The 13,686-nt window shown below is 39.2% G+C and overlaps 1 protein-coding gene across 1 annotated transcript; it reads left to right on the top strand.

Moving 5' to 3' along the window:
* Positions 1 to 7: 7 nt before the first annotated feature.
* LOC144463782 (trypsin inhibitor ClTI-1-like) lies at positions 8 to 12,445 on the top strand. Its single transcript, XM_078169172.1, has 4 exons — positions 8 to 136; positions 2,792 to 2,853; positions 3,695 to 3,804; positions 12,288 to 12,445. The coding sequence occupies exons 1-4, from the start codon at positions 88 to 90 to the stop codon at positions 12,337 to 12,339; spliced, it is 273 nt and encodes a 90-aa protein (XP_078025298.1). The 5' UTR covers positions 8 to 87; the 3' UTR covers positions 12,340 to 12,445.
* Positions 12,446 to 13,686: the final 1,241 nt, after the last annotated feature.

Consider the following 13,686-nt stretch of genomic DNA (forward strand, 5'->3'; position numbering starts at 1 on the left):
TTCATTAATCATTGACAGGCTGTCTATAAAAGGAAAACACAATGTGTGAGACACACACCTGCTGCCCGAAGAAACACACTGGAAGCCATGAAGCTGACTGTACTGCTGTGTTCTGCTCTGCTGCTCTCTGTCTCTGGTGAGTTCATTAACAGCATCGTAACATGATTGTAACAAGTCACTCTGTGTCACTATCTGCTTCAAACACTGTGTTCCTTTTGAAGCAGAAACAGCTCAAAGTGTAGGAAGTGTCCACTTGTTCCTAGTGTAGTTTTGTTGTAACATGGGAATTTTTAGCATAGAAAACAGTACAGAAGAAAGCCGAACACAGACAAAATGAAAAAAATAAAAAAGATAAAATAATATCACCCCACTTTTTAAAGAAGACAATATTTCAGGAATTGACTTGCTGACTTGCTGAGATAGAGGTTTTTTTGGTCAATGTATTGTTTAGAGACTGGAATGTGTAACAACATTACAATTGGTGATCACAGCTTAATATAGGGATAACCTGCTTTACTTCTTTGTGTGTCTAAATGATTTTGATTTTTCAATATTTTGACCTAAAATATTGATATCATGCATCTTCACACTGTAAAATAGTGAAAGTTGTTTTTGCTTAAAACAGTTAGTGTCCAAGCTGCCTTAAAATTTTAAGTTGACTTAACTTAAATAGTCATTTTGTGATGATTTAAAACAAATGAACTTTCCTAGTCACATAAACTTGATATTAATGCCTATATCCTTGAGTTATGGAACTAAAAGATATAAGTACAACTGAATTAAGATCAAGTTTACCTGACTAGAAAAGTTCACTTGTTTTGAATCAGGTTCAGTCAACTTAAAATTTTAAGGCCTAAAAATTTGAAGTTGAATGAACTTAAGAAAAAGTTGTTTCTTTTTACAGGGTCTGTCACATCAAACTGATGTTATTATGTAGACTAACCAGAGGGGTGATGTGTGTCTGTTTGTTTTGTTTTGTTTTTTAAGTTAAAAATAAATACAAGTTAAAATATTTGTGTTTAGGAGCCGTGGCATGACATAACACCTTCACTCTGGTGAATCATTTTTTCTCAGTTGTTGTTTTCTAAAGACACTAACTCTGTGGTTCAGATGTCATCTTCCCATGGCTGATTTGACCTGGTTCAAGCAGACAGGTTTATTTACCAATCAAATAACACACAGAAACCACTGATACCGGTCATGAACTCAGACCAGGGCCCTATTTCAGGAAGCAGGCTCAACAAACTCAGAGCCTTATCCCGATCTCCGGTTTGACAAAGAGTTTTCGGTTCCTGAACAGCTGATCAGAATCAGTTCAATCAACTCTGAGTACTCGCGCGTTCACGGCGAGCACCGAAAGACATCGTCATTGGAGTGCAGATAACGTGATATTCAGTGGCCAAAAGCAGAAAGCCGCTTGTTTCATCCCAACTGAGTCGGAGATTTTAACGACCGACAAAACAAAAAACTAACACGTCAGCTGCAGCTAAACAGTGTGAGGTGGGGTGGGAACAGACTGCAGAGTGTGGTAATAGGTAATGTGAAGTGATGTGATGTGTTAATGTGTCTAATATACAGAAAATACAGAAACATTACTCAGAGTTCATATTTTAATATAATTTGTTGTATCCTCTAATTCAGATGTAATCTGATGGAGCCCAAACGCACTGGGCAGCAACTCAAAATCAAACACAAAGATATTAAACAGACTGGTAAATGTTTTGCTCATACTTTCTTCATTCTGTCAATATTAGGCTGAGGTTAACTGAATTGCTGAACTGCTGTGAAATGACTTCTGATTCTCTCAGAAGTCTCCTTTATGCTCAGATGGAGCTATTATGCGATGTTAAGTCCCATAAATGAGCCAATTACACAGCGGAATCTTTATATGAAAAGTAGGATTCATGAATCATTGCATCATGTAACGTAGATTAATTTCTTATTAACACTGACAAACCTGCAGTTCTTTGGAATTCCTCTTTTTTTAAGATTATTTTCGGGGCTTTTGTTGCATCTAATGGCAAAACAGTGTAATGTTGAGGGAGAGAGGGAACGACGCACTTGAGGCTGCAGGCTGGGTTTGAAACCGCAGCCGCTGCATCAGGCGCTGGGCGTCTGATCATAGGGCGTCCGCTCCATCCACTAATCCACCGATGCTCCGTTGCAAATACTTTGATAATCGCAAACCTGCGAGCCAGCAGGTTTGCTTCATCCATAGTAATAGTAGGCTAACTGACTGAGGGTTTCGCTGAGCTGGCTTTCATCTCAGGCTCAACATACTCAGAGCTTTCACTAATCCTGCTTTCTAAAACAGACACTTCTTTCACAGCTAAAAGTAGCATCTTTAGTTTTAACATTGTTTCCCCAGACAGAAGCAAAACACAAAGATCAACAAAAACAGAGGACGTTCAGAGGAACATGAGAGTTGGCCAGGTTACATTCTTCTGGACAAAAAGCTGGTTACATTACATTCTCACAGAATGACTTGTTTTGGGTGAAGGGTGAGGGAGAGAGAGAGAGAGAGAGAGAGAGAGAGAGAGAGAGAGAGAGAGAGATATAGATAGATAGATAGATAGATAGATAGTGTTTGTGTGTGCATGCGTGTGTGCATGTGTGAGTGGTTCAGACTTACTTTCGAGGTTCAGGTTATAATTAGGTTTAGAGTGAGGGTTGGGATTGGACATTGGGTAAGGGGCTAGGGAATGTGTTATATCAATGATGGTTCTCACACGTATAGAACTAAAAATGTGTGTGTGTGTGTGTGTGTGTGTGTGTGTGTGTGTGTGTGTAGTCCTGTCCCTGCAGGCTGAGACTGTGAATCCAGACAACAATGACAGGATGAAACCTAGAGAGGTGAGACTGCTGGGGGTGATCTGATTCCGTATTTTTATTTTCACGACTGGTTTACAGATTGAAAAAAGATAAAAGGGTTGATTTTAAAAATAATATTGTTGTATTGGACTGAATTACTTTTAGCTGGGTGTACCTAATAAACTGGTAAGTGATGTAAAATATGTTATTTGTTTTCAGGTCTTTGTAGTAAAAGAACAGAGCCCCAAAAGTCCTGAAAAGTGAGATTTTTTTTATCTTGTGCGAACGCAAGAGACAATAACTAGTTCCCACAAGAAATTAACTTGTGTGCACCAAATAAAAAATATAATCTTTCAGGACTTTAGGGGCTCCATTTAAAAAGAGATTAATCTTATTTAGTTCTTTTTTTTTTTTTAAATAAAACAACTATTACAGGTGGGCTCAATTCCTTCAATGTTTGTTTATGACTAACTCTGCACTCTGTCTCTGCACTGACTTCCAGTAAATTTTAGGATTACTTTTGAGATTCCTGTTCTCATCTTTAAATGTACTTAAAGACTTGACCCTGACACCTTGGATCTGTTCCTAGTAGACCCTCATTTCCACAGAGAATCTGCCACTCACAGTACCAAAAACTAAGACAGACCTACAGATAGTGCAGCTGCTTTCTGTAGTTCTGGATCTAAACTGTGGAATTTCTTGCTACTGAATCTGAGGACAGTAACATAAAGGCAAGAAACATTAAATGTCTTGTAAACACTGATGAATGCACAAGTCCAAGAGGTGCAATTTTTTTTAGAATTTGATTCAATGAACAATGATTAAAATCTGAATGCCTGAGTGTCTTATCAATAATCATATGACAACCTGTGTTTGTGTCCAGCCTGACTGTGAGCAGTATGCACTACCAATTTGCACCAGGGAGTATGCTCCAGTATGTGGCACTGATGGACAGACCTATAGCAACGAATGTATGCTCTGCATGGCGAACAGGCATGTAACATGCACCTACACACACACACACACACACACACACACACACACACAGGTATTATTGTAGCAATATTATTTGCCTATGTATGTGTAGGGTTGTGAAACTGTCTCATTCGATCATGTATGTTAGAGTCTGCTCTCAGGTTTATCTAGTTGTTTTGGCTTCTGAGAACTTGTGATCACAAAAATTTACGTGCCAACCATGTTGGACTAACAGGCTGCAACTGGATACACCCACATCAGCGTGTTAGGGTCATGTCTTTCACAAAGTTAAAGTTTGCTTATGGAGTGTCAGTAGCTCAGTCCATAGGGACTTGGGTTGGGAACCAGAGGGTCGATGGCCTGTTCAAGTCCCCGTCCAGACCAAATATGGAGCGTGGACTGGTGACTGGAGAGGTGCCAGTTCACGTCCTGGGCACTGCCAAGGTTACCTTGAGCAAGTTCCCTTGGCAGCTGACCAAGGCAGCCCGCTCACTCTGACATCTCTCCACATTGTGCATGTATAGGTGCTTTCGCACCTGTGTGTTAATGACAAAAAGAGTGAAAAAAATTGAATTTCCCCTCAGGGGGATTAATGAAGTATATAAAATTAAAAAAAATTTAATTGAAAAAAACTCACTTTATAAGTACATTGCTCCTCTGTGAGGAGATATTGATGACCATATGACTCTTTGGGGGCAGCACGGTGGTGTGGTGGTTAGCACTCTCGCCTCACAGCAAGAGGGTTACTGGTTCGATCCCGGGCGTGGGAGCCCTTCTGTGCGGAGTTTGCATGTTCTCCCCGTGTCAGCGTGGGTTCTCTCCGGGCACTCCGGCTTCCTCCCACAGTCCAAAGACATGCAGATTGGGGACTAGGTTAATTGATAACTCTAAATTGTCCGTAGGTGTGAATGTGAGCGTGAGTGGTTGTTTGTCTCTATGTGTCAGCCCTGCGATAGTCTGGCGACCTGTCCAGGGTGTACCCTGCCTCTCGCCCGATGTCAGCTGGGATAGGCTCCAGCCCCCCCGCGACCCTCAAGTGGATGAAGTGGTTAGAAGATGAATGAATGAATGACTCTTTGGAACATGTGGTTTAAATATTTGTGCCTGTATGCCTTATAGTTCAGCCTAAAATTTCAATCACTGTGGGCATGTGGGTCTGCACTGTAGATTGAAGTTAAGATGAAGATACACCTTTATTGGTCCCTAGCACGGACATTTAGTTGTTTCAGTAGTACACAGATATACATAGATACAGATAACCAGAGATGGGGACTTGAGTCATTGTGACTTGGACTCGAGTCGACTCGAGTCGCTGTTTTGATGACTTGTGACTTGACTTGACAAAAAATAAAAGACTTGAGACTTGACTCGGACACGGAAGTTAAAGACTCAGGACTTGACTTGACTTGAGACACAATGACTTGAATGACTTGAGTGTTATTCACATCATGTTTTCAGTTAGAATGTAAAATTAATAAATTAATTTAAAAAATAATGTCGATTACCCGGTAGGAGCGCAGGCTGAGAATGGCGTTGTCATGATTGGATCACTCCCCTGTCAATCAGTCATGCCCTCTCTACGTTCCTTACGTGTTTATTGGAGAAACAGGCCCTCTTATATCAGATAGGCATCAACATGTCAGTGGGAGGGGTACCGAGAGTCATCGTCTTCAGCTTTCGGAATTACCATTATTACGGCAAAAGACGAACAGCACAGTGCAAGACATGCGGCATAAACATCTCGGACAGCCAGGCGACAACTTCAAACTTTGTTCGTCATTTGAAGAGCCATTCTGCCCAGTAAGTGCTTGTCAATTAGCTAATATTATCTGGTTAGTCGGTAGTAAGCTAACGTTAGCTTGATACAATACAGGGGTGGGGTGGGGTGGGGTGGTGGGTCAGTTTGGTGGAACTTGTTTTTTAATTTATTTGCTAACATTAACCCCAGAAAACGTGAGCGAACATTCCGACCGGTTCATCACAAGACCGGCTGTACGTTTTATGAACGAGCTACACAGGGTTAAATGAGCTAAATGGGGGATTTTAGCTGCTGCCTTGGTTAGTGTGTGTGTGTGTGTGTGTGTGTGCGCGCGCGCACGCATGGGGGTTGTCCCTGCAAAGTAAACATTGCAGCAATGAAGTCAATGTTTACTGACAGTTACTTATAGCTTGTCTTTTCACTTTATTGAGATCAGATTCTGCAGGTAAAATTACAATAATAAGATGACTTGACTTGGACTTGACTTGACCTATTACAGGACTTGACTTGACTTGACATAACCTGTAACTTGACTTGACTTGAAAAAATGACTTGGGACTTACTTGAGACTTGAAGGTTAAGACTTGAGACTTACTTGAGACTTGCACATGTGTGACTTGGTCCCATCTCTGCAGATAACTGGAAAAAGTAACAGAAATAATACAGAAATGTAAGAGTTTCATAAACTAGAATAAGAATAGAATAAAAAAAACTAGAGTACTGTAGACAAAAAGTGACATGGTAAAGTGAGTAGTGATAACAGAGGTGTGATTAACAGCAGCAGAGTCAACAAGTCTATGTAAACAGTGTACACCAGACCAATATATGATATGATAATGGTCCTTAGAGTTTGACTATATTAAGATAATAGAATGAAGTGCAAGAGTCAATGTAACATATTAACATAATATAGTGTAGTATACTATGATACAGAATGGGATATGAGACAAAGTATTAAGTGAAGTGTAGCAATATCAGTGGTGGGACGAAGTCAGTAATTTGTAAGTCACCAGTAAGTTTAAAGTCTTCTTACTCAAGTCCTAAGTCAAGTCTCAACCTGCACTTTGGGTTTTTGAGTCCTAAACATGTCATAATGTGCTCTTCACTAAATGCAATGTCATTTTAACTCAACAATAATATAGTAATAATTTATTATATTTACAAAATATCATGACTGCTTTTCAAAATTTGTACTAACAAGTTTGTTGGAAGCAGGACAATTTTTCCTTTATCAACAACCTTTTTTTTCATGACAAAAACGAGACAATGACGAGATAAAAATAGATCTTGATAATACAAACTAAGACAAAATCTATGTATCATTTTCATTGACGAGACAAGACGTGACAAAAATGTTAGTGGTGGACTATCAGACATTGCTTGCAATTATCTTCAAATGCTGCATGAGCAACAGGCTGGTAAACTCCAGCAAAAACACTCACACCGCAGCAGCGTCAACTGTTGGTGTGAGTTGTGAGCTGTAATTCAGCAGTAAAATAATCAGCCGTGTGTCTGACTGTGGATGGTGGAGCTGCTGAATGGATTTGTGGAGTTTGTTAGTTGCAGCAGCGGCTGTTAGCAGTTAGCTCCACTTGTTAGCCGCTGTAATGGCAGCGAAGTGTAGAGCTGCTGGACTCCACTCAATCCAGACTCGAGAAGGTTTATGAATTGTTGCTGTTGGACAGGCAGGTAGGAGGCTCAGTTATCTGTGAGTGTAGCTGTGCTGTAAGTGAACAGTCTGAACTCAGATCAGTTTTCTCTGATAGAGATGAAAGTTTAGTTTTAATCACCAACTCTGTGAGAGGACACAAGTTTAAACCTCCAGACTAACATGTTGCACATTAAGAAAGAATTCCGGCTTTACCTAGACTAAAGCTATGAAGGATAAAAATGACTAAAACATGACTAAAACTAATAAGCATTTTTGAATCAAGACTAAGGCTAAACCTAATATAGCTGTCAAAATTAACAGTGGTTAGAGGCTGTTGCATACTGCAATACATTTTTGTTTACCACCAATTTACATGAACAAAATGGTCTTTGGTATCATTTTATCCAGCTGGTGCTCAGTAATGTATGTTAGTTCTTCATCCTGCAACTTGTTTAGATGCTGTCAGATTGGTTTAAACTAAGCGGATCTGAGCGATAACGTGTCATTTAGTGTTGATGTTTGTTGATCAAGGAAATGAATGGAAACTAATTAATTTGTGGTACACTTTTTTAAATAACATACTTTTTAATCTTTGGGATGCACACATTTTGAATGCAATCACTATTAAATAGGCGTTAGTATTGATTATCAGTGCTAAGACTTCTGCTACACTGACTAGTATTTTCAGAATGCCGTTATCACTTTTAATAGTGGTCATTGGCAAATGGTCAGTGTCTCACTAATAAATAATCGTTTTTTGGTCCTGATCAATGGTGTGCATTGGTCTGCAGGCTGGCAGGGTCCTATGTGTCACACCACCCACCATCCCCTCCACCTCCGTCTTTTTCCTTATCCGCTGTGAGGGTCCTAAGGAGAGAGGGATGTCGTATGCTGTAAAGCCCTCTGAGGCAAATTGTCATTTGTGATATTGGGCTTTATAAATTAAATTGATTGATTGATTGATTGATTTCAATCAATGTAGTATATTAAAGCATTAGAGTAGAGTAGTAGAGTATGAAATATAGTATATAATATGGTACAGGAAAAAAAATATATACATATGTATATAACAAGCACGTAAGTATGGCGAGGTATATAATGAGTTCAGCACAGAGACAGTGGAGAGGGAGAGATGAGGTGAGTGTCTAAGCAGACACTGTGGAGAAATGGCTGTATGTGTGTGTGTGTGTGTGTGTGTGTGTGTGTGTGTGTGTGTTTTGTGGTGTTACAGACAGTGGTCTCCACTGCTGTCATCCTCTCTGATGGTCCTCTCTAAGGACCATTATCATGGAGAAGGTGAGAGGGGTTACTTGGGATGGCTTTCCTCCGTCACTGACTTCAAACTGTCAGTGCCAGTTCCAGCTCAACCACACAGCTGACCGGCCGACCTTACCAGCTTGTTGAGTCTGCTGGCCCCACCACCCCAGCACAGCCCAGCACACCACAGCAAAGAAACAGTGCACCGACTACTACAGACTGGTAGAAGGTCTGCAGGAGCCTGTTGCACACACTTATGGATCTGGGATCAGTTGCATAAAATATCTTACTATTAAGTATGACAGTTAGGGTTTAATTTCTACTCACTGAGGGACTTATACAGTTGCACAGAATTCTGTAAAGGGTTTCTTAGTTAAGGAAAAATGTAAACTCATTCACTGCGTTGAAAGATATTTTACAGCAGTACAAGTTTCCATGGAGATTGTTTGTTTGGACTCGCCTGTTTTCATCTCACAAAGCTGACTTGTACTGTTAGTGAAAAAACAGGAGAAGAAAAGAAGACAATAAAACCATATTGGTCAGAGGAGGAACAGATTAAACGTTTGGAAGAATACAATCATAGAAAGCGCACACTACAAAGTAAATGATCCCCAAATATATATATATATAAAAAAAAACAAAAAATGATTGTAGGAAGAAATTGCACAGAAAATGAATTCAGTCAAATCTAAAGTGTAAAATCAAAAACATATCCACTGGGTCACAGACACTCTTCTCACGGTATGTTAGTTTTTTTCATTTATCACCATAAACTTGGTCATGTTGCAGTTTAGATAGAGTCAGAGGTACCTTTAGTTTATTATGCTTTGGTTGCTAGGGTCTTTTGTGCAATGGTCTGGGGATTCAATCAATCAATCAATCAATCAATCAATCAATTTTATTTATAAAGCCCAATATCACAAATCACAATTTGCCTCACAGGGCTTTACAGCACACAACACCCCTCTGTCCCTAGGACCCTCACAGTGGATTCCTTAAGTATAAGACCAAGACAAGGAGAAAACCATAATAATAAAGTGAAGATTGTCAGGAAACCTTAAGGAGAAGACTTAAGGGTGTTTTGTGCAACCAGACTTATTATGAGGAAAACCTTAATTAGGACTTTAAGAAAAATCTTAACTGAAGGTGAAACTGGCCCCTGGGTCTCCTCAGGAAGAGCAATCGTCAGTGTTGTGAGACCAGTCCATTTTTTACTTGCTCAGATCTAACTCCACATCTAACTAAACATGCATGCTGCAGTCACTATCATATAGACCTGTACAGCCTGTTAGTTTGTTTGTTTGTTTTATTTAGGATCCCCATTAGCTGTTGTACAGCAACAGCTATTCTTCCTGGGGTCCTTTCAACAGTCTTTACATTGTGTCAATACAGTTATTCCATTTACAACACATAATCACACATAGCAATACAGAAAAACAAAACAAAACATAAGACAATACACATACACGACAGCTCCTACAGGTCAGCAAAGGGTATATGTAACATTTACATATAAATATATTTCATCTGATGTCTATATATGTATCATATGTGTAAAATAAAACTCTAATTAATACCGGTATTCAGTCCAACAATTCAATTTATAATCGATTTCACACATTAATCTCACATGCAATGTCAAAACAAAAACAAAATAAGTCTATGTTCTTCAAATTTCCAGTTTTTCACTAACCCAGAAATGCAAGTCATTCATCAATAAGCATGACTCTTGTTTTCCTTGTTTCATTAGCTCACGCTCTCTCAGGACACATCACCCAATCAACTGAACGTTCATATTTTGCTGTTATCTCAGCAGATGTAATTTCAGCTTGCCTATTTACCAAGCATCTCTGGTCAATAGATGTATCCTAACTAACTTTTTGAATCTAATTTTACTGTTTTCTTGTGCGATGTGTTCTGGGAGCGCGTTCCAGTCTCGCATAGCTCTATATATAACCATTCGTTTAATTGCGTTTGTCCTTGCTTTTGGTAATGTAAAACTTCCTCTTGTAGCATGTCTGGTCACGTAGTCATGTCTATCTGAACTAAAAGATATTTTCTTATACAAAATAGATGGTTTCTTTGCTGCAATGATATTTTAAAAAAAAATACTAGTAATGAATAAGTTAATCTATTTTTAACAGGTAGCCAACCTAAGTAATTGTGCATTCCAACAATATTTGTCCTATAGCCACAGTGTAGCGCTATGCGAGCTGCCCTATTCTGTACTTTTGCAACTTTGTTATATTTTCCAGTGTAGCACTAGACCATACTGCAGGACAATAGTCTAGATTGGACAATATTAGAGACTGAATCACTAGTTTAGTTGAGCTTTGTGACATAAATGCTGCACATCTTTTAACAACTGAAATACTGCTTCCCATTTTAGCAACCATTTTATTAATATGTTTTGTCCATGACAATTTACTGTCTAAAATAACACCTAGGAGTTTGGTTTCTTTGACCTGTTTAACTGATAATTCATTTATGCAGAGCTTCAACTCAGGTTGACTTTGAAGAGTGTGAGTAGAGGCAAATATAACACTATTTGTCTTTAAAACATTAAGAACTAACTTGTTTCCTTCTATCCATTCAACCACCGATCGCAACTTCAAGTCAAGGAATGTGTTTAACTCAAAAGATGTAGTTGTTGACATGTATATAGTTAAATCATCCGCGTACATCGATATGGAAGCCTTATTTAAAACAAGTGGTAAATCATTTGTGAATATCGTACTGTATATAGCAATGGTCCGAGACAGCTTCCTTGGGGCACTCCACAGCTGACCTCTCCCACATCAGAATAACTACCACTGAAATAGACAAATTGTGTCCTGTTTGTTAAATAGCTTTTCATCCATAATATTGCTGACTGAGAGAAACCATAACATTCTAGTTTTTTCAATAATATTTCATGATCGAGAATATCAAAAGCTGCCGTAAAATCAAGCAGGACAGCTCCTACTAGTTTCTTCTGTTCAGTTTCTCTCAGCCAGTCGTCAGTCATCTGAGTTAGAGCAGTTGCTGTTGAGAGTCCCTCTCTGTATGCATGTTGACAATCAGTAGTTAAATCATACAAGGAAAAATAAGCTCTAATCTGCTCACATACCACATTCTCCATAATTTTACTCAGCACAGGCAGCAAACTTATTGGCCGGCTATTTGACCCAGAGAAAGGTAATCTTGCGTTTTTGGGTAGTGGTGTTATTTTTGCCGTCTTCCATTCTTTAGGGCATACACTTTCATTCAGACTTTGGTTGATGATGTGACAGACAACTGGGGCAATTAAATGTGCCACCAGTTTAAGAAGTTTACCATCAAGGCTGTCAACACCTGGTGGTTTGTCTTTACAATTCAAATAGCCCATATTATTATTATTATTATTATTATTATTATTATTATTAGTAATGACGTGTTTGTTCCCCACAGGCTGTAACATCACATCACTATACATTTGTTTAAAGGAACAGGCAGGACACTGATACTGGCAAAGACCCAGTGATAAAATGATAAGATGAGGATTACACACATCCATTATAATAATGTTAGCTACAAACAGAATATTTAATTTATGACATCAGTGTTTACTTCCTGTTGTTGTTTCATGACACACTGCAACACTGATAGCAGTGCTACAGAGCTGCCAGTCAATACTCGTTAGATGGAAAATCACAAAAATGTAGGTAGCTACACCTTTTTCTGCTTGTGTTTGGGTATTTCTTTCTGCTTGTATTATTGCTGCAATAATACCCTCACACGCATAAAGTACACACATGATCGTACACATAAACCAAACCACAATATGCTGTAATGCTATGTTCTTCTTTCCTACAGTGACAAGAAGAAGAATGTGCAAGTAGCATGGGAAGGGACATGCACTACCTAGATGACTGTGGTGTGCAGTGACACACACACACACACACACACACACACACACATCATATCCACTCCCTGCATTCTGCATTCTTAATAAAGTTACATACAGCACCATGTGTCTTGTGTATTTGTATTGAGCTTGTGAAACATGATATTAGTTCTGGTAAATGTAACACAAAGTTCATTTACACCCTGACCTGCATGTGGGATCTCTCTTCATCCTTTGGAACTTTAACACCCTGGCTATGTAAACACCAGTTTAGACCAGTCTGTACTGGTGGTACTTACTTCAGCAATTTAAACTGACAAAAATATAAAGGCAACACTTTTGTTTTTGCTCTTGTTTTTCACAAGCTGAAATAAACGATATAATAGAGTGCTCTGACTGTGCTCTATTAGCTCTGTCTTTCCTAACAAATGTGTTCAGACCCATGTTAGTGAGCGCTTCTCTTTTTCCAAGATGATCCATTCACCTGACAGGTGTGGCATATCAAGATGCTGATTAAACAGCTACACAGGTGTGCCTTGGGATGATCACAATGAAAAACTAGCCACCAGCAAATATTTGCCTCCAATTCACTTTCATTCAATGTGAGCAGAGGGGCAAATAAAACATTTGCCTCCAGTGGAAAAGCAAACAATCTTTGCATGGAGTCCAGCTTTGGTAAAGTTTGACAGGCAAAATCACAGCCTCAACCAATATCCATGAAGTATGTGCTGAAGAGGTACTGATACCCCTTTTCAGCAGTCATGAGCTGACTTGGTTTGGTTTGGGCCGTCAGCCCAGCGCAGCAGGGATTTGCATTTGCATTCCAACAGGGTTACCTGCTTGAAGGTGTGTCTTAAAAGCAACACTTACTTTTCTGGAAATTTTACGCTTTTCTTTGTTTAGGTTAAAATGCTATTAATAAGCTGATGGCACACTAAAATGTAAGCGAATTCCACCAGAGATACAAACTCATAATTATACCATTCTCAAATGGTTCTAAGAAAACCAGAGTTTCTGCTGGACAGGTATTTTTAGTTTGCCTCTAATGTAACATAAGCCCTTTTTAAATAGGAATTGTGCAAATTTGCAGGAAAGCCCAATCAGTCTTTTTTCAGTAATGGCAGTATAAAAACAAAACTGGGGAGTGCAGCAAAATGTCGCCTGCCTACTTTTGTTCATACAGAATTTGCCTTTTTCGGAGCAATGTGGGGCGTGAGCAAGTAACAAAATGTGTTGCTCAGCGTGTGATATAAACAGTGACGTGGGAGGGAAGCTGCGGCTGGTCAGTGCTTCGGTGATTCTCTCATAAGTTAGCCCACCCTTTACCGTCCCGTCATTTGACAGTTAATGGCCTCTTTGTTTGTGAGG

Source organism: Epinephelus lanceolatus, chromosome 7 (assembly GCF_041903045.1).
Source record: "Epinephelus lanceolatus isolate andai-2023 chromosome 7, ASM4190304v1, whole genome shotgun sequence".
Lineage (NCBI taxonomy): Eukaryota > Metazoa > Chordata > Actinopteri > Perciformes > Serranidae > Epinephelus > Epinephelus lanceolatus.